We start from the raw sequence: 21,875 nt of genomic DNA, 5'->3' as shown, positions 1-21,875 counted from the left end.
GAAGGAAAAATCCCAAGAGAAACGTGCGGCAGAAGCTGTGACCGCTCGTGCTGCACCTCAGTAAGCTGCAGAGCGAAGCCCACAGCTTTCTTCTGTTAACCGCTGTACCCTTAGCACGCAGGACCATGCTTGACACACACATATCAAAATACCTACTGCTGCTAGGGTTGCCTTAACTACAAACCCCCTCCCTGGGTCTAGCCTCTGATCCCCATCAAGCTGAGGCTACCATTTTATTCTTTTGTTGAGATTTTATGCACTAAGGTGTTCTGCCTGAACGTTTGTGCACCTAGTGTATGCAGTGCCCACAGAGGGCAAAGGGAGGCATCACATCCCCTGACACTGACATTGCAGATGCTTGAAGCAGTTACATGGGAGCTGGAAACTGAACCTGGATCCTCTGGAAGACTAAGCCATCTCTCCAGGCCCATTTGATTCTTGTGTGATCACTTCTGCCTTGAAACTATCTTTGCCCGATAGCAATGCCTAGTTTGTACAGCCGCACTGGAAGAGAGGAGCCTGGCCAGCTCTATAAGTGTACAGTGGATCTGTATGGCCAGGACAGCAGGTCTGACTTTTTTTTTTTTTTTTTTTTTTGGATAGTCATGGCCAGGGCTCAAAGCCCAAAGAAGTTTTTCCAGCCTTCTTCAATGGTATACTGTTTTGAGTTTCTCAAGCCAATCAGTTTCTTTTCTTTAGGGAGGGAAGTAAGGATATCATATTAGCTCTGGTCAGCCTAAAACCACACTGGCGCTCTTGCTCAGTCCCCCAAGTGCCAGGATTACAGGTATGAGCTTCCATGCCTGGCTTGATATTTTTCTAACAAATAATGCAACATCGATCAAAGGCTACACTAAAAGATGACATGCAAAGTCCTTGGCTACCAACAAAGAAAGTTTATGAATACATTGCCAAAACACCCTTATTTCACTAAAAGTTAGATAAAAATTATCATTTTCTATTACTCCAGCAGTATCAAGCAAGAATATTAACCCCTGTATTTTTGACATTCTCCAATTTCCCTTATCATTGCTCATATTCCACTGCAGAAGAACAGAAACTGGGTTTATCTAGCATAGTGTCTGGCAAAATTTGAGGAAGAGTCTATGTAAGGGGAAAAAGCTACTAGACAAGGTTTTAACTACTATTAGTTATAAACAGTACCCACTGGCTCCAGGTTAATGTAACCCTGAAAGACCCCCGGAGCAGGGGGACCCTCACTCAAGTCTTGGGATGACGCGGCCCCCCAAGAACTCACGAGAGACCGTCCTTGCTGCAGTCACACGAGGTTTATGAATAGGGACGACAGAAACCAGTGCACTGGGGTCGAGACTCGCATCCCACGCAGCAGCTGCTATTAGGGTCAGCTGGAACAAAGTGACCCAGCTGGTGCAATTACTCTTTCTGTGATCAGCTAGTTCCAGGGCCCGATTTTGGCTTCAACTTTTGTCTAGGGGGCAGTTTTTAAACTTTTTCCTTTCAACCCCTCCACACCCCCACACACAAAACAAAACCAGTTGCCTCAAGATTGAGAATCTTCGTTCTTAGAAAGACAGTCTGCCTCTTCATCTTACTCAAGCCTTCCTTTACACTACCCAACACGCTGTTTGTTTACCAGATAAGTATAATTGTAGCCAACAAGCTACGACAGGAATTTAAGCACAAATTTAATTACATACCAAAAAAAAAAAACTTTCAGCTATTTTAAGCAATATTAATATCTTAACAAGTAAAGTTCCTCTACAAAGAGACAAAATACTGCCCCCCGCCCGCATACAACTGGAAAAACCAGCAACTAAGGAGCTCCAGAAGAGGCAGTGAATCCAAACTGAGCGCTAAGATCTCACCACCAGCATGATCCCAGCCCCACCCCGTCCACATGTACACAGGCCACCATAGCTGTCTAATCTCTATGTAAGGCTGGACTGCCATTTTTAATGCAAAATGCACAGGTCAATCATTCAAGAGACATTTACAGAGCAATCAATGGGTTGTAAAAGAATTGCTTTGAAGATAAAGACAGAAGTGGATGGGCAGCTGAGGTGGTGAAGGCAGAGTAGTCGTTGGCTGCAGAGCCAGCCTGGACTACATGACGGTCTGTTTCAAACATACACACAAAAACGAATACTAGCAATAAACTTCCTTTCTAAGAAAAAACAACAAGTGTGTGGCACAGTGCAGGTGCGGAGGTCAGAGGACAAACTGTGAAGTGGATTCTCTTGGTTTCAGGTGTTGAACTTAGGCTGCCAGATTTGCCTGGCAAAGCACCCTCAAATGTGCTAGGGACAAACAAGCAATTTCAGGAAACTTACCTCTAGAACGTGAGGAGTTAGTTACTGGCAGTCAGTGGCTGACAAGAACAGTCACTGTCCTTTGAGGCCATGGATGATGGCCGGTCGGCCACCCATGTGCACACAGACCACACAGACAGCACTAACTGAACTCAAGGGTTTATTAGTAACAATGGGGATTTATTAATAAAACAATGTGGGATCTGAAGTTGGGGAGATGGAAACACTTGGGGGTGTTGGAGGTAGTGTTGAATGGATACAATCAATGAACATGGTATAAATATATGAAATTTTCAGAAAGTAAAAATATTTTAAAATAGTAGTAACGGTGTAGCAATTATGCTAAGGACAAAAATAAAACGAAGAAACTAGACTTTAAAATTCTTTTAAGTTTTTGTTTATTTATTTTACCTTATTTTAATGGGAGAGCATAGGAAGCCAGAATGTTTCTAAAGCATATCAGTTTTATATGACAATACAGTAAATTCAACAAGATTTTCTGATCCTTAATATTTATCAGAATTTTGATTTCAGTTGCAAAATCAGATACAGAAATATCTCTTGTAGATTCTATTCACACACACACACACACACACACACACACACACACACACATCCTCACTTCTCACCAATTCTGGAAGGCTAAAAATCTTTGAATATTTATCTGCATAGACCGGGGATGAAACTCAAGTGTGTGAGTAACGGCTTATGTGCAAGGCCCTGGGTTTGATCCACAGTAGTACAAAAAGTAAAAGCAAAAATTAAAAAATTAAACAATCAGTCTAAACATTAAAAAATTAAACGATCAGTGCATAGAAAAAAAAAAGGAAAATTAAAACACATAAGGCCTGCCATGGGGCTGGCAAGATGGCTTAGCGTGTGAAGGCCCCTGGCACCCAGAATAACACCAGCAGCCTCATCTGTAGATGGAAGGAGAGAACCAACTGCTCTGAAATACTGAGCCAACTCTCCAGTCCCTGTGTTGAGGGTGTAGGTTCTGGTCCCAGCACTCACAACTGCCTGGAGCTCCAGTTCCTGAGGGTTCAGTGCCCACTTCTGGCCTCCTCGGGCACATATGCAGTGCACATACATACATGCAGTAAGTATTCATAAACAAAAATAAATGACTCTTCAAAAAAAGGGGGAGCTTGAGACACTGATTGCTGGGTAGTGGTTAAAATGCTTCTGCTCCTGCATAGAGAACCCAGGTATGGTTCCCAGTACCAACAATCCCAGTAACTCCTGTTTCTCATCCTCTTGCCTCTGCCTTGTACTGGGACTACAGGTGGCTACATCACCCCCAGTTCAAGCCTTTATTTAGTCATTATTAGTACTTTTTATGTACTTAACTCCCAACACAACAGAGATGATTTTTTTCTTTTTCTTTTTCTTTTTTTTTTTTTCGGAGCTGGGGACCGAACCCAGGGCCTTGTGCTTGCTAGGCAAGCGCTCTACCACTAAGCTAAATCCCCAACCCGAGATGATTTTTTCTTGATGAGCCAGATGAAACATACTCAAGCACAATAAAGTTATCATTACTAAAAGGTGTGTGCATGCATATCCACACAGAACTCTTCAGAAAAAAAAAATCCACTCTAAGAGCTGGAGGGATGGCTCAGCACTGGCTGCTTTACCAGGGGACCCCAGTTCAATTCCCAGCACCCACATGTCAGCTCACAACTGTCTGTAACTCTAGTTCCAGAGGATCTGACACCCTTGCATAGACATACACGCAGGCAAAACATCGATGCACATAAAAATAAATAAATCTTTTTTTCTTTTTCTTTTTTTTATAAATAGCATGCTTTTTTTTAAAAAAAAGATTTATTCATTTATTATATATAAGTACACTGTAGCTGTCTTCAGATACACCAGAAGAGGGCATCGGATCTCTTTACAGATGGTTGTGAACCACCATGTAGTTGCTGGGAATTGAACTCAGGACCCCTGGAAGAGTAGTCCGGTGCTCTTAACCGCTGAGCCATCTCTCCAGCCCTAAATCTTTTTTAAACATTCACTTAATAGGTATTGGTAAGCTTTCAGTTCATCCTGAACGAAACAGGTAACTTAAAAGTCATATCAAGAACCACCACCAGTAAAATCTATTTAGCGTATTATCTATGTGGGCTATACTGATTTGACATGCTATCTTTTTTTCACAGTCAAGTAGAACAGAAAAATCAGCACGCCATTGTCAACAGAAATTCAATGCAGTAAGTTCAATGAGATTCTCTGATCCTTAATATTTATAGGATTTTTGTTATCAGTCTCAAAATTAGATACAGAATCCTTTGAAGATTTACACAGACAGACAGACAGACAGACAGACACACACACACACGCCCCTACCTAATAGCCTTCTTGGATAATAAATGCCATAGATTTATGTAGTCTGAGAGGTTGAAAGCTGATCAACAGACTTCTTTTCTATGTCATAAGTTAACAACTGCAGCAATTTTCTCTTATTTCTTGGTATGAAAACATACTAATTACCAAACTATCTCCTTCACAAAACAAAATACTAATACATTTAGGCCTTTGGTAACATAACAATATATGTTCTTGCTATCTGCTAAGTGCACACCTTATGAAGCACCAATGTTTCAAGTAGGAACTAAAGGTCCAAGTTTAAAGGGAACACATAAATGGGTACCATCAAGGAAAAGGGGCATCACTATTCTGTTGGGAGTTAATTATATAAAAAGTACTAATGATTACTAAATAAGGTTTGAACTGGGGGTAGTGTAGCCGCCTGTAATCCCAGCACAAGGCAGAGGCAAGATCAGAAGAAGTTCAGGGCAAGTTTCCCCTACAAAGGACACTGTCTATAAATAAACAAACAAACAAACAAATAAGGTAGGCCTGGCAACAGTTACAAGTCTACGTCCAGTCCAAGGCAGAGGCAAGAGGATCAAGAGTTAAGGGCCAGTTTTGGCTACAAGAGACATTGTCAATCAATCAATCAAGGCAACAGTTACAAGTCTACCTTTGTATGCAATTTCACCCACATACTGAATGAAACAAATGCTTCCAGGGATAAAGTTTCTCTACAGCGCCAAATCAAAAAGGGCATAAGCTTTCATGAGAACACTGGGCTGTCAAATTAAGAAACTAACCCCCAAGAGTGGCATGGTGGCGCACACCAGCGCTAGGAGGTAAAGGTAGGCGAATCTCTGAGGCTAGTCTGGTCTACAGAGCGAGATCCAGAATAGCTAGGGCTACACAGAGAAACCCTGTCTCTAAATAAGCCAGAAATACAGACAGACGGAGAGAGAAAGAATATCAATACTATCACCCTTAAAAACAGCAAAACAACTACTAACGCCAGTAAGTTGGCTCAGCTGGTAAAGGGATTTGCCCAGCATGCCCGGCTACCAGAGTTCAACTCTGAGACCCCCGTAGAGGTGGATGGAGGGAAGTAACCCCACAGAGCTGTCCTCTGACCTCCACTCACGCGCCCACATCTACATCATACTCACACAACAGCAATACATTTAAAACTAAAAACAAAGGCAAATTCAAAGGAGAAACAAAACAGAAATAAGTAAACCACCAAAATGCAGTACAACTCCAACCTAACAAATTGTACGAAAAGATGCTGAATCCCAACGTGCAAGCTCCGGAATTTTACCGGGCGGAAGCTTCGGGGTGAAAGCTTCAAAAGCGTTCTCTGGTCCGACAGGGAGCTCGGAGGCCCGAGCACTCACCTGGTGCAGCCCAGGCTCCAGGACACGCTGTCCGCCGCGTGGCGGGGAATGAGGCCCGGGCCGCGGCGTCTCGCTCGGAGCTCCGCGAGCCGCACGGTCGAGGCCCGCGGGCACCGCAGTTCTTGGTCGCTGCCAACTTGAAATCAAACCCGGCAAGCCCCTCTTACTGGGTCCTCCTCCCACACCCGGAAGTGAGGGCTGTATAGGAGTGCGCGCGCAGGCGGAACCTGCGGAGGGGGCGTGACCAAGCTCTGGGTGCGTCTGCGCACTCCGCGCGGCCGCTAGAGAATGGGAGTAGGCGTGGGAAATGGAGGTTGGCACCGCAAAGGGCTTGGTAATACCCCGCCCACTTCAGTTCCTACCCTGTGGACCATTTTACTTCTCAGGCCTTCTTCCTTTGCCTTCCAGTCGACCTATGCTAAGCTGCTCTGAGGTTAGGAGGTCAGGGGTGCTCTCTTACAGGTGAGTGTCAGTGCTCAAGCAATTCGTTTATGACAAATATTGCTTTAGAACCCAGTACTTAGAAGATATAGCCTGGGACCCATGCCACGGCGTAACAGGAATCCTCTCAAGACACACTAGAGGTGGGATTTTTATTTCCAGTTCCAGGGGATCCAGGGTGCTCTTCTGATCTCACAAGACACAAGGCACCAACTGGTACACCTAAATACATGCAGGCAAACCATTGCATATGTGAAATAATGTTTTACAGAGCTTAAGGTTTCCTAAATTTTTCACCCAAAATAGAAAAATATATATTCTGCTCTAGTGGATGTGAATATTAGTGTCACAGAGCACAGAAAACTATAATCAATACATCAGCAAGAATAGAAAAAGACCATTTAGCGATAGATCAAGTACTCCAAGAGGTGGACTTACAATCATCTATATGAATGCAAAGGCCTGTTAATTTATAAAGCCCGATTATTGTTGAAAAGCTTCTCAAAGGTACAAAATGGATGTATATGCTATACTTAAAAATAGAGAAAATCCTAGAATCTACAGGATGAATCTTGAGTAGCTGTAATCAGTAGTAGCCTGGTATGGGAGTTAGGAGCTGGGGATGATGCTCTGCAGTGGAGATGTTTTCCCGGGTGTACATTTTTGTACATGAAATGAATGTTGGAAGTTGAGTTTATGTAAGTTATACCTCAATGATGTTTTTGTTGTTGTCTTGAGACGGTCTCACTCTGTAACCTATCATAGTCCGGAACTTCTCTGCCCTTAGATTCCCCATCACAGGTATAGGCTTCCATACCTGCCTTCAAGGAAGATGTTTTAAATAAAAAGACAAACCTCCAAAAGGTGGCTTACAGTGTGTGGTGGTTTGAACATGCTTGGCCCGGGAGTGGCATGGTTAGAAGGCGTGGCCTTGTGTGTCTGTGGGGGTGGGCTTTGAGACCCTCCTCCTAGCTGCCTGGAAGACAGTAGTCTTCTCCTGGTTGCCTTTGAAACAAGATGTAGAACTCTCAGCTCGCTCTCTCCCGGAGCCCGTGGTGCCGGGAAGATGGGCAAGTGCCGTGGTCTCCGTATTGCACGGAAGCTCCGCAGTCACCGACAGGACCAGAAGCTGCATTATAAACAATACAAGAAAGCCCACTTGGGCAGAGCCCTGAAGGCCAATCCATTTGGGGGTCCTTTCATGCAAAGGGAATTGTGCTGGAAAAAGTAGGGGTTGAAGCCAAACAGCCAAATTCTGCCATCAGGAAGTGTGTGAGGGTGTAGCTCATTAAGAACAGCAAGAAGATCACAGCATTCGTGCCCAATGACAGCAGCTTGAACTTCACTGGGGAAAATGATGAAGTTCTGGTTGCTGGATTTAGTGAAAAAAGTCCTGCTGTGGGTGATATTCCTGGAGTCTGCTGTAAGGTTATTAAAGTAGCCAGTGTGTCTCTTTTGGCTCTGTACAAAGACAAAAAGGAAAGACCAAGATCATAAAAATTTGAAAATGAAAACACAGTAATAATAATAATAAAAAAAAGAACTCTCAGCTCTTCCGGCCATGCCTACCTGGACACTGCCATGCTCCCTCTTTGATGATAATGGACTGAGCCTCTGAACCTGTAGGCCATTCCCAAGTAAATGTTCACCTTTATAAGAGTTGCCATGTTCATGGTGTCTCTTCACAGCAATGGAAACTCTAAGACACAGTGACTACTTCTATTTATTTACTTTTGCAAGTTTTTTTTTTAAAAAAATACAGTTACAGTTACCCTGAAATCATGAGATTTCAAACTTCTATTTTTATAAAGAAGTTAATATAACCCATGGGAACCTCAAACTCCAGGGTGATCCTCCTGCCTCAGCTTCCCAAGAGCAGTCACACAATTTTCTTCTTGTCTACTTTGCCTCTTTACCTTTGCAGTGCTGAGCCCAGTTCTATGCTGAGCTGCATCCCAGGTCTTCCTAGCTCTACCCAGCTCACCAGCTCATGCAATCACTAGAACCCATAAAAGTCAAAATAAAGGGTCCTGTCCAGTTTTATGTCAACTTGTCACAAGCTAGAGTCATCTGAAAGGATGACTCGATTGAGAAAATGCCTCCATGAGATCCAGGTGTAGGACATTTTCTTAACTAGTAATAAATATTCCTTGGGCTCATGGTTCTGGGTTCTACAAACAAACAAAACAAAACAAAACAACAACAACAAAAAAAAAAAAAACAGGCTGGGCAAGCCATGAAGAGCAATCCAGTAAGCAGCACCCCTCCAAGCTTCAGCTCCTGCCTCCAGGTTCCTGCCCTGTTTGAGTTCCTGTCCTGACTTCCTTTAGTGACAGACTACATTGTGCAAGTGTAGGCTGAATAAAACTTCCCTCCCCAACTTGCTTTTGGTTATGGTGTTTTATCACAGTAACAGTAGCCCAGACTAGGACAGGGGTCAGGAATGCACACCTTTAATCCCATTACTCTCAGGAAGCAGAGACAGGAGGATCCCTATGAGTTTGAGCCATCCTGGTCTGTATAGCAAGTTCTGGGACAGCCAGAGTTAGAGATAACCCAGTCTCAAAGGAGGAGAAAGAGAAGGAAAAGGAATGAGGAGAAGAGGAGGAGAATGAAGGAGAAGAAAGGAAAAGGAAAGAAATGCTAAGGAGGAGGTGGAAGAGAAGAAAAGGGAAGGAGGGAGGGAGGGAGGGAGAGAGAGAAAGAGAGAGAGAGAGAGAGAGAGAGAGAGAGAGAGAGAGAATGAATGAGAATGAATTGCATAGTTTCTAGATAGATGGATACATGTCAGGTGTCCTCACATTTTATTACCCTGAGCAAATCATGGGGCCAATCTAACTTCAAAGGGACAGGCTTGTGCAGGTCTGCAGTGTCCTCTGGAGAGAGTGTGTAGAAGCTACGTGCTCATAAGTCATTACCGCCTCACTAGCCGTTGCTCAAACAAGTGCATCTCAAGTGGGGCTTAGAGAACGAGACTGTATCCTTTCCTTCTTCTGGCGAACAGCCAGACTAATGTGACCCAAGAAGCTACAGGGAAAGAGGTAGAAAGGTAGGTGCTAGCCAAAGAGTTAAACTTCATTAACTAAGCAAAGGAAAAGTAGGAAGCGTTCAAATGAAGATAGAGATTATGTAGCCAAAGGAAGATAAAGTTGCAGCTAATACGAGAAGTAATTTTGAGGAAAGGGAAAACATGGTTGCTGCAAAGAATTGTGACCTCTGGAATTACACAGGAGGGGAATGACCATAAAGGGTCAACTCCTGACAATGTTTGTTTACTGTCTCTCGCTCCAGTAGGCGAAATTACATTGAAGATCATATCTAGCATATTGTAGGCATCAATTAGAAAGTTGTAGAATAAATAAAACCGCAATAAGTAAAATCAATGTTTACATGGGGATGCCATAATCTTTTCCAAGATTTTATCTTTATATGTACGAATGTTTTGCTTGCATGTGTGTGTGTGTGTGTGTGTGTGTGTGTGCTTGGGGCCTGTAGAGACCAGAAAAGGGCACCTGATCCCTCAAAACGAGAATTATAGATGGTTGAGAACCCCCCTATGTGGGTGCTGGAAACCAAACTTGTGTTCTCTGTAAAAGCAGCAAGTGCTCCTAACCACTGAGCCACCTCTCCATCCCCTAAACAAAATCATTCTTAAAAATTAGAAATACTTCTCCTAGTTCATTGGAGACTAAAAGGGGCTTTCGGGTTCAGCTCATTAATTTGCTCAGCTATCAACCTTATGTTTTTAGAAAGTTTGAGCCATCTCTTAGAATACACAGAAGTCCGGTTTTTATTAAAATCCTTCCATTTATTTGTTGTGTGTTGGGGGGAAGGGACTTGCATGTACCACATGCAGTGGCATGCGTGTGAATTTCAGATGATAACCTTCATCACCTGGGGGTCTGGTATTGACCCCAAGTTATTAAACATAGCAGCACGTGCCTTTACCTTCTGAGCCATGTTACTGGCCCAAAGTTGTTAAGTCTAGTGAATCTAAGATGGCAATTTCACTGACTCTTAAATTATACCACACAGAACTATTCTACTGTGGCTTTTCTGTGTAGATGTTCATAAGCCAATGGGTATCCATTATGTAATATAATGTATTGTTTTCCTTTGTCTACTTAAGGATTTTTCTCCTGGAAGATATGACAGGTTTATTTCCAAGTTGTTTAAATATATTCTATTTATCCATCCTTCCATCCATCCGTCTGTCTCTCTAGTATCTGTCTGTCTGTCTGCCTGCCTGCCTGCCTGCCTGCCTCTATCTCCTTCCATGCAATCCTCTTGCATCAGCCTCTGAGCTGGAATTCCAGGTACAGGTGCATACCACTATACCCAGCTTGAGTTATTTATATTATGTCCACCAAATTTGGTAAATTTATGACCAATATTTCCTTTAAAATTTAAAACAAAAACCAAACAAACCAGTTTATAAAAGTACACAGAAACTAAAGTAAGGTTGCCTATAGCATTAAATAAAGACATTAGACATTTACATAACAAAGAAAACAGTGATCCAAGAAAGGTCGAGTTCAGAAAAACATGATCAGAAATGCATGTAAATAAACACCAGTAGACACACATTAAAGATTAACAGAGCAGCCATTTCCCAGAACTTTCTCAGGACAGACCAACTTGAACACCATTTGCCTGGCATTTACTATGACTGTATCTGGGAGAGAACTGGGTTCTATGGCTATGATCTGACACCCAACAATAAACATATCTTATAAACTGAATGTACATATTTGTCACAGGAGGTACAAAGTCACCATGTCCAAGGACAATCCGGGAACAAAATGTTCCTTTTTTCTGGAGCCTCTCACAGATCCCCAAGACATTGTTCACCACGTGACATCCTTCAGACATCATTCTAACAACAGGTGGAGATGTCATCTGCACGGGCACTCACCATGTGCCATTCATTTCCTCTTCTAAGTGGCAGCTGGTCTCCAGAATCTGCTGGACTCGGTTCTGCCCAGTATCTTCAAGGAGGTTTTCCCCATGGAGTTTGTCACTATCATATGTAACAGCACATATCCATTAGGAGCTGATGTGGTAACACCAGAGGCAAGATCTGCAGTCATCTCTTACATAAGTCATAGGTCCTGTGGGTGATAGATCAGGTGATAAACTGGAAGGGCTGGAGTGAAGTCAGACTCCCTTGAGGCAGTACTTAGTTGACTCAAGCACCGGCTATGAGGTGGTGACATGTGCTTAACCTCAGTGCTCAGTGCTCACACAGCAGTAGCACAAGTTTGCGACCAGCCTGGGCCAAACTGGGAGATGAGATGTTCTCTTTCAAAAAGTAACAACAAGCTGATAGGGGCTCTGGTGGTTTGCATGAGAAAGTATATTTGAATATTTGGTTCCCAGCTGGTGGACTGTTTGGGAAGGATTAGGAAGTGAGGCCATGTTGGAGGAGGTGTGTCACTGGAGGTGAACACTGAGGTTTCAAAAGCCCATGCCAGGCTAAGTATCTCCCCCTGCCTCCTGTCTGTGGATCAAGATGTAAGCTCTTAGCCACTAACCGAGCACCGTGCCCACTTGCCTGCCACCATGCTTCCTTCCAGATAGGCTTGGACTAACCCTCTGAAGCTGTAAACTAGCCCCAATTAAATGTTATTTTCTGTAAGTTGTCTTGGTCACAGTATTCCTTTACAGCAACAGAACAGTTAAGACAAGGGGTCTCAGCCAACTTAGTAACAATGAGGATAAAGATGAGGTAGAGGAAATTAAAAATGATAAAAATAATTTATGATGAAATTCAGAGTACAAAACGACCTTCTTAAACAGTTCTGCAAACTAGACCATACGTATAATGGGTGTTTAAAGCTATGGTATAGGTTTGGTGGCTGCAATGGAACTTGTATTTTTGTGTCTCATACTGTAGTTAATCAGCTCCCAGTAGATAACACCATTTTGGGGCTTCTGATCATTTTGTTCTAGTCCTTAGTGATTTCCTGGTTTTTATGCTCAAAATAAACTCACCTCTATGCCCCATCCTGTGGGAAGAAGGCAACAGAAAGTAGAGAGCAAGGCATTTCAAACTTACCGTGTAAAATTTCCTTCTGTCCTGGTGATGGTGATAACCATGTCACAAATATGGACAGAGCCTCTTAGACAGCGGAGGCTGTCTGTAAACGAGGAATGAAGAATAGATGCAGGTAACAAGAACAGCCTCTGCCGTTATTCAGCCTAAGATTGAGTTATTCGTGAGCTAAGCGTGTAGTATTCGAGGCCAGCTCAAGGCTCCTCTCACAGATACTGGCAGGCACCCTGCTGGCTCACTGCCAGTAAACCCATTGCTATTGAACCGACATCAAGACTGTTACATCCTGTACTAGCAGCCTCTTCCCTGACTGCTACCTGAGAATGAGATCTTGGCTTCCAGCTCTTGCTAAGATCTTCTCTCAAACCTCAAAATGTGTAAGAGGATGCTCCATTCTCTTCAGAGACCACACTGTGCTGTCTGTGGTGCTGGGTCCAAACTCTCCTTGGACTCCATGCTATGCTTTTCCCCATCTGTCCATGGCATAACTCAGATAAACTCTTCAATCCCTAGTAATCCATCCCAGTGTTCTCCTGAACCATTAATTAGCTCCATTCACAATTCAGCTCTAAGGACCTATTTCCTCCGCCCCTGATGAACAAAATAAACCCCTTCCCAGTAGAAACAACCTAGAGTTACACCCAGATTGTGAATCCAGGAAGATGTGTCAGGTATCTGGGAGAATGATGATACACAGGCTACTGGGAGGTGGCCATCCATGCCTCAAACATTTCTGACAATTTCTCTCACCGTTTCAGGTATAAGCAGATAGGGGAGAGGGGAAAGCACCACCATAAGAAAGTATCTCAAAACTGAAGCATGAGGAATATGGGCCCTCAAAGCAGTGGAACAAATCGGGAATCTTGATTGCTTTGGGGCCAATGAGATTAATTTGGCCTCATGGAGGTCAAATGCAAATGTGTGAAGGGGTTAAAAACTAGGGGACAAAAGAAAGCAAGTGTAATGGTAACACTTGAAGTGTCTTCTGTTCACCTGATTTGAGAGCACATCTAAGAATCTGATTAGCATCTCCTGTGATAAAGGATTGCATGTAAAGGGAAACATCACTTTCATATTTAATAATTATGTTCGGGGCCAACCTGGTCTACAGAGCACACACACACACACACACAGAGAGAGAGAGGGGGGGGGGAGGGGGAGGGGGAGGGGGAGGGGGAGGGAGAGGGGGAGAGAGAGAGAGAGAGAGAGAGAGAAAGAGAGAGAGAGAGAGGTGTTTTACGATATAGATGAGATGGCAAACACCTATAATCTAGCACTCAGTAGGCACAGAGGACCAAAAGTTCAAAGCCAATCTTGGCCATGTAAGATCCAAACTAGCTCAAGTTGCATGCAAATTTGTCTCCAAAAACCAAAAGGAGAGAAGAGTTTTAAAATGGAATTACAAGGCTGGAAACCTAGTCAGAGGTTAAAAGCACTTGCTGCTCTTTCAGAGGACTGGAGTTCTCAGCACCCACATCAGGCACCTCAAAAACCACTTGTTACTGCAGCTCCAGGGGACCCAACACCCTTTCCTGGACCCTCAGGGCACCTCTGCGCATGCACATATATACATTTTTAAATATGTAAAATAATATGGAAATATAAAGAAGTCCTTTAATTTTCAATAGCTCTACCAGAGAAAATAAAAACGTCCCGTACACTCTGCTATAATCCATTTGTCTTGACTACATTTGGTTATACACACTTCCAGTCCAAAGCATCAAAGTTTTAACCATAAACTTTCTAAGATTATAGAAACAGAAGGAAGAAACTTAGGCTGATCCGAGGATGACAGCAGTGGACATGCTAACAGAGGTCCAGCCTAGACAGAGAACTCTAGGCAGCTAAGCAATGTTGCAGGTGGGAGAACGTCTTCTCCTGAGAAAGCACATCAAATGGTTATCCAAACTCCGTTCAGTCCTGAAGCCATATCCATACAGTAACATCATATGGACTGAATAGAATAAACACAGACACACACAGAAAGAGGCCATGAATTTGAGAAGTGCAAAGCGGGGGATGTTGGCGGGTTAGAGGTAGGAAAGGAAAGGGAGAAATGGTATCATTCTATTTTGATTTGAAAAATTAAGAAATTATATAAAGGTAAAAAAAAATCTCAAAAAATAGTATAAATTGGGATGGTAAACTGACTCAGCAGGTAAAGGCACCTGCCTGCCTCCCAGCCTGACAACAGGACTCAACAACCCTGGAGAACCCTGTGGTTGAAGGAGGCAACTGAATCCCACAAGTCCTCTGATCTCTTCATGCATGCGGAGCAAAGGCACATACAGACAACACATAAACGTGACAGAAAGTTAGAGGAAGGAAGGGAAGATAGATAAAGGAAGACAGACAGACAGACAGAAAGGGTCGCTGCTAAGATTGCTCAGATGGTAAAGGCTCTTCCCCCAAACTGGAAGATCCAAGTTTGATCCCAGCACCCACATGGTCAAAGGACAGAAACGACCCCGGAAACTCGTCCTCTGACTTCCATGTGTGCACGAATGCCTCCCAATAAAACATAATGAAGAGTAACATAGTTCAGCTTTCCAGTCATAATTGAAAAATTTGAAGTTTGCTTTTTTATTATCCCAGCAAATATTACACTAGAAGAAATGATTGGGAAAATACAAATGGATTCATTAAAAACAGACTGATTATTTGCTCTATTACATTCAGAAATATCCAAAAACAGTTGTTATATTGCAAAGCTGTAATTTTTTTCTAGCAAAGCACTGTTTTATAAAATGGTAGTGTTGCCATTGATTCCATTTTAATACAAAATACTTACATACATAATACAATATAAAAGTAAACTGGGTAGTGCCCTCCACAAAGGAATATACTAAGGCACTTTTACAAATATATCAATATGTTGACCCAAATTACATTTTTAGATTCAAAAAACAGACTGTTTTACTTTAAATATCAAAGGGATCTTTTTATTAAAGAAAAATTTCTAAAGTACCTTGGGTAACAGCAGCAGCATATCTAAAACTCCTCCCACCGGGTTTCTAATTTCTAACATATTATTAAATCGGAATAAAACATTTCCACTCACAGCTTTGCACTTCTCAACAGCAGAAGGTAAATAACTTTTTAAAAAAGTCAATCTCAAAGTGACTTCTTAGTCATACATTCTATAGTTTCTATTACAAATAGGAAGTAGGACAGATACAGCAACAGGGCCCGCCTCAGGACGTCACTGAACAATACACAACAGTATGTACAAGTACATAATTATAGAACGCATTTTATAAATACCACTGATACACATTAAAGGGGCAAGCACAGGAGACGGCAGGCTTAAGGGAGAGCTGGAGAACAGCATGTCTGTCCTGTTAAAGCTAAGTGTCTACGTTTTTTTATGCTGTTCTCATCGTTTGCTCAGAAAGCAGCAGCTCCTATGCTGGGAGAACTGGGTGTAGTGGGGGGGGGTGAAGTAACCAAAATGAGCATCCAAAATATTAAAATTGTGGACAAAATACTAAAATCGCAGATAGCAAATCCTTGTATACTGCCTCAGACAAACGCTAGAAGCTCATCCTGTCAGAGGGAAGCATAGGAGGACATATAATTTGTAGTGTTTACGTCCTGAGGAGACACGGTTGTGGGGAGGAGGCAGCACCTTGGCAGTCCTGCAGGGTGAACATGACAAAGCTGGTTTTCTCCTGTATTGCACAGTAATCCAGGTGTAAAACCACTAAATGAAAATGTCAGTCTGAGTGAAGTGCCCAAAGAACAAGAGGGCTGTCTTACAAACGTGGGAACCCAGTCAAACATCCCTGAATGCGTGTTTTGCATAGGCTTTTAAACTATTCGAATGCTCCATGCTGTTAAGACTGTTAGGTGATAACACATTCTCTTACAGCTCTCCTTAGGAATCCCAGAAACATGACATTTCAGTGCCCTCAAAATAGTGTTTAAAACATGTGAGCGTTGTGCCGGCCTTCGTCGGGTCACACAATAGCAAACCATTAATTTAAAAACGTGCTCATCTGAGCTCTGTGCAATAAATTAAAAGTTCTCACCTTGATACAGCAATTGACTCTAACCTGTTGTCTTGTAGGTCTTTAACCTGTTGTCTGGGATGTTTTTTCACACCCAGGGTCTCTTGGGAGTGCATGCAACACTTTTTAATGTATGTGTTGATACACTTTTTTTCAGTAGGGCCTGAGTTCACACAGCCTTTATCTAAAAAGAACCCAAGCTCAACATGAAAGTGTATGCTAATGTTTTTCTCTCTCCCCAATTCAACCAAATAGCTTTGTCTTTAATTTTACTATACATATGGTTTTAAGCAAGTTATCTTTTATAAGAGAGCTAGATAGGTAAATATCATTCCTCTCCACAAACATTAAGTCTGATAAAGCAATTCATGTTAATAAGCCTTACGAAAATGAAATAATATGCAAACTTTCTAAGGTCAAAATACAGCCCCATTCTTCCTAAAAGACGTCCCTATGCATTCTGTTATGACTCCACAATTCCTCCTTAGAACCTAAACATTATATAAATAGGACATTAATCTTAAATAACTTAGGAAGTCTTCACTTTCTAAACTACTACGTATCTAAATAGGAATGGTCATCCCAATTAAGAGTTAATTAATTATTTTTTAACCAATTAATCTACTCTTAGGTATAATAGTGCCAAGTAGTTACATTTTCCTTTGCCAACAATTTGTACTGTAGCACTGTTGTGAAAGAGGAAATGTCAGCGGTGCTGACACAGTCAAGGTTGGTCACTGTACCACAAAGGCACCCGTATGTGGCAGGGGCTGGGCCTGAACCCAGGGCTCTGTGTGTGTTAGGCAAGTGCTCTCCCTCTGAGCCACACCCCCAGCCCCTGGAAAATGTACTTTCTTAGTGAGTACATACACAAAAATTCTAATAACAATTTTACAAACTGAAAATAATTTCTTTGCTTAGGGGATGGAGATTTTTCTTCAAATTTTAAGATACAAATATTACAGACCTTAGTTTTTCAGTTTGAAAATTCAATTTATGGCAACTTTGTTCCCTTTTAAAACTGGAAACAGTTGGGTGGTGGGTGGTGGGTGGTGGCACACACCTTAAATCCCAGCAAATGGGAGGTAGAGGCAGGTGGATCTCTATGAGTTTGAGGCTGGCCTGGTCGCAAAGCGAGTTCCAGGATAGCCAGAGCTACAAAGAGAAACCCTGTCTCAAAACCAAAAACCAAAACCAAAACAAACCAAAAACAAAAACTCAAAAAATAAAACAAAAACTCAAAAGCAGCATTAAAACCAATAAAGAAACAAAACTAGTAGTGCTCTGGCTTCTTTTAAAGCCGGTATTTGAAAGAAAAATGCTAGGTTAAAGATTTCTGAGGAGGGAAGGGGCAGACTGCATTATTTCTAGTGAACATGCTGTTTTTGCTCTGTATTTGTGATTCCAGGACACGACTTCCAGATTAGAATTACTCTAGGAACAGCTTCTAAAATGATGGCTTGATTTCTTTAGCTCAGTGTGAACTAAAACCAAAGTTACAAGGGAAATACGGATATGTTTCATATTTGGTTAAAGCAAGATAAAACTGTCTTTCAAAAATCTTCAAAAACTCTTGAACATATATACAAAACATACCAGGCTTCTCTTTTTAAACAGAGCACTATTTTTTAAGTACTTTAAGTACCAAGAACTGACTACAATACTCAGTTCATAATTTACTTTCCTTATAACAATTTATTCTAAATTACTGAATTAAAAGGGTGGAATAAATTAACATTTTAAAACAATTTCCCATAACTTAGGAAAATAAAATATTGTACACAGAGCACACAAACTCTGTCACATTTGCATAATCTTCTCAAAACCTCAAAAACCCCTGCATTTCAGGCCTTTCTGCAAATTTTTACAATTATCTCCCAGTTTATTAAACATACACTAGATCACGGTTGTTTACATCTGAGCCTGTGTGTTGATCGTCTTCATCGGACTGCTGCTCTGAGCCCTGGGAACTAACGTATTCATATTCGATGGGCTTTGGATAATTATATGGGTAGCCATTGTCATCAAAGAACCTCCGAAAGGTAAACTCATAGAAAGCATGCTCAGGGTGCTTTCCGTTTTTATACCATCCGTTCAGAGTGTCGTTGATATTTTCTTCCTCGTTACCATCGCTCCACAACTTATCAGGGTCAACAGGGTCAAAATTGGACGTGTCTGTTGGGTGCGTGATTTTGGGGATGTATGAAGCAGACTGCTGTCTCAGATCACTAGAGAAATCAATGGTCTTAAAAAATGGATGAGCCTTTATTTCATCAGCACCGTTCTTGCCTAGACGGTCTTCTGGTCCTCGGCAAAGTTTGATAATGAGGTCAGAGGCTTCAGGACTGAGCTTGGCTTGAGGTGGGATGTGAAGAGAAGTTTGCCAGTTGATAACCTTGAAAGAAGAGTTTTAAAAATTAGGACGAGATGAAACACAACAATTTCCTAAGTTTTGTACCAAATGTCTTACTGGACTGCTTGGTTTTCTAAGTAATTTGCATGGTACTTTATCTTTAATAATAAATCACTGCTAAAAAAACACACCTTCTTGTATCCTCTCCTCGTAAGGAGACTCATAATAAGGTTGTCTGCTTTGCTTTGTCTGATATTTTTTGGTTTGTGTTTTGAGACAGGGTTTTTGTGTGTGTAGCCCTGGCTGTCTGGGACTAGCTCTGTAGACCAGACTGGCCGCTAACTCAGAGATCCGCCTGCCTCTGCCTCCCTAGTGTTGGGATTAAAGGCCTGGGCCACTGCTGCCCAGACATCTGTTTGGGTTTTGAGACAGGATCTAGTAGCCTTGGCTGTTCTGCAACTTGCTAATAAGTAAATCAGGCTGTCCTGGTACTCACAGATCTTCCTCTGTCTACCAAGTCCTGGAATTAAAGGTGTGTACAGCTATGCTAGGCTTAAACAGGTTGAACATTCCCAATCCAAAAACTCCAAAATCTGAAACATTTTAAAACATAAAAATTCGGGGGCTGCAGAGATGGCTCAGCAGTTAAGAGCTCTGGCTGTTCTTCCAAAGGTCCTGGGTTCAATTCCCAGCAACCACATGGTGGCTCACAACCATCTGTAATGGGATCCAATGTCCTCTTCTCGTGTTTCTGAAGATGGCTACACTGTACTCATATACATTAAATAAATAAAGAACATAAAAATTCTTAATGTTGATATGATATCATAAGTAGAGAACTCTATACCTGAGCTATGTGGATTGCACTCAAAAAGGAACTGGGGTACAACTCAATGGCAGAGCACACTAGTTTAGCATATCCAAGGTCCTGGGCTTGAATTCAACCACTCCAAAAAAACAAAACCATATAGAAATAAAAGTACACTAAAACTGTAATATAAAAATATCATCGTATTTGACATATCAAATGAACTTCATGTTTAAACATGGGACCTATCCCTAAGAAATCTGTGGGTCTATGTAAACATTTAAAAATCTAAAGCCAAAGGCAGATCTCTATGAGTTTGAAGCCAACTGATCTATATGGTGAATTCCAAGTCACGCAGAGCAACACACTCGAGAGACCCTGTCTGAAAACGAAACAATATCTGAAAGAATGTGAAATACTTCTGTCTCAATGATTCAGGAAAGATACATAAGTACACAGCACATTTAAAGATTCATGGTAGAAGGCTGAGGATTTTTCATGCAGGTCCTATACCTTACCTTCATTTGGGTTTCTAATGGTGTTTGTGCCAAGAAAGGAGGTTGTCCCACCAACATTTCAAAAAGAATAACACCAACACTCCACCAATCACACAGCTGTGTATATCCTAAAAGTACCAAAATTATTCGGTTATTCACAAGAATGCTTTTAAAAAATGTTCAGAATACAAACATTAGCATTAAGTCAACAATTTATAATGTATAATCAAGACTTTTATCTTTAACCTGAAAGGAACAGGTATATTCTAGAGTAAGATTGGCTGATTTAAAATACTACTGAAATACTTGTGAAAAAGTAGATGCTTCACCTGTCCGTAGTAGCACTTCAGGTGCTATATAGTTGGGAGTCCCAACCAGAGAGTGAGCTAGACATCGCTGGTGCTGGCGAGCAGCTCTCCGCTCTAGTGGCTTCAGTCTGTCCCCACACCGACAGTTGGAAGGATCTCCCCATTCGCTACTGAAATCCATGCTATCTTGCCGTGGGTGATCCCCTGTGCAAGAAAAAGAAAAAATCAAATGTAGCAGTAAGGACAACAGTAACGTCAAGTCTGTTTAACCTCTGGTCACGATGCAGGGCTAGTAATATTCTCCTGTGATGGGTAGGTGTGTGAAGGACACCACATCCCTGGCAGTATTACTATTACTGATGGGACTGCTGAGCTGTCAACAGGAACGGTTTTGAACTAAGAGAAACTGAGACTCAATAATTTATGCAATGCTAACACTGTAAGTCTGGAGCAGTGGAGAAAGTACCTCACTCGGACTGTTATTATTATTTTTTTCCTGGGGTATTCTTAAACACATTTCATCAACTTTATTCAATTAGCAGATGACAATAAGCAGAACGATTCTTCCCTCAGCTGACACTGGCTGGGAAGAAGCACAACGATCGATCTAACATAAGAAACAGTGACCATGAGGGCTGGGGTGGGGCTCGGCTGGCACGGTGCTTGTCTCGCCGTCTTCCATGCCCAGAACTGCAGTATCTTGGCTTGCTGGAATCCTACCACAGCTTTGCTGGCTCCTGTTAATTTCTCTTTGAAGATGTCTACACCACTGTATACATGTGGTATATGTGCATGAGTTGGCCCAGTGCCCTCAGAAGCAGCAGTCTCATGTCTGCCTGGAACTGGAGACACAGGCAGCTCTCCTCTAACTACATGGGTGCTGGGAACTAAGCACAGGTCCTCTGCAAGAGTACTGTGCATTCTCAGGGCTTGAGTCCTAATTTTTTTTTTTTTTTTTGAGGCCATGTCTCATTATAACCCACACTGGACTCAACCTTGCCATGATATTAATCCCAGCACTTGGCAGGCCTCCAAGACTTCAAGGCCAACCTCATATTGAGTTCCAGGAAACTTGAGCTTTGGGGGGGTGTGGTGCTCAGGACCTGAGTTTTTTGGTTTTTTTTTTTTGTTTGTTTGTTTTTGTTTTTGTTTTTTTTTTGTGGTGGTTATTGTAAACAAGGAAATTTTTAAAAATTAAAAGAGATGCTCCAACATATAATAAGAACACATGCTCCATTAAGTTCATAGCAGCCTTATTTATAATAGCCACAAGCTAGAGGAATAGATACTGAAAATGTGGTACATCTACACAATGGAATATTACTCAGCTATCAAAAACAATGACTTCATGCAATTCACAGGCAAATGGATGGAACTGGAAAATACTATCCTGAGTGAGGCAACC

The 21,875-nt window shown here is 42.0% G+C and overlaps 2 protein-coding genes and 1 pseudogene across 3 annotated transcripts in view; 1 reads left to right on the top strand and 2 right to left on the bottom strand.

The window, feature by feature from the left end:
• Nucleotides 1-6,181, bottom strand: part of Katna1 (katanin catalytic subunit A1) — a 41,608-nt gene extending 35,427 nt beyond the window's left edge. Inside the window, exon 1 of the mRNA NM_001004217.4 lies at nt 5,999-6,181. The gene's annotated coding sequence lies outside the window, so the exon portion shown is untranslated. The remainder of the gene's footprint in view (nt 1-5,998) is intronic.
• Nucleotides 6,182-7,505: 1,324 nt separating this feature from the next.
• LOC148006818 (small ribosomal subunit protein uS12 pseudogene) lies at nt 7,506-7,936 on the top strand (annotated as a pseudogene).
• A 7,117-nt stretch (nt 7,937-15,053) lies between these two features.
• The window catches only part of Lats1 (large tumor suppressor kinase 1), a 33,282-nt gene continuing 26,460 nt past the window's right edge, over nt 15,054-21,875 (bottom strand). For both annotated transcript variants that reach the window (NM_001134543.2, XM_087553783.1), the window contains 3 exon segments: nt 15,054-18,899; nt 20,184-20,290; nt 20,492-20,674. In NM_001134543.2, coding sequence (NP_001128015.2) covers nt 18,390-18,899; nt 20,184-20,290; nt 20,492-20,674 — 800 coding nt within the window. In that variant the 3' untranslated portion in view covers nt 15,054-18,389.

This window comes from Rattus norvegicus, chromosome 1, assembly GCF_021556685.1.
Source record: "Rattus norvegicus strain SHRSP/BbbUtx chromosome 1, alternate assembly SHRSP_T2T, whole genome shotgun sequence".
Classification (NCBI taxonomy): domain Eukaryota; kingdom Metazoa; phylum Chordata; class Mammalia; order Rodentia; family Muridae; genus Rattus; species Rattus norvegicus.
This window is presented reverse-complemented; position numbering and strand designations above follow the sequence as displayed.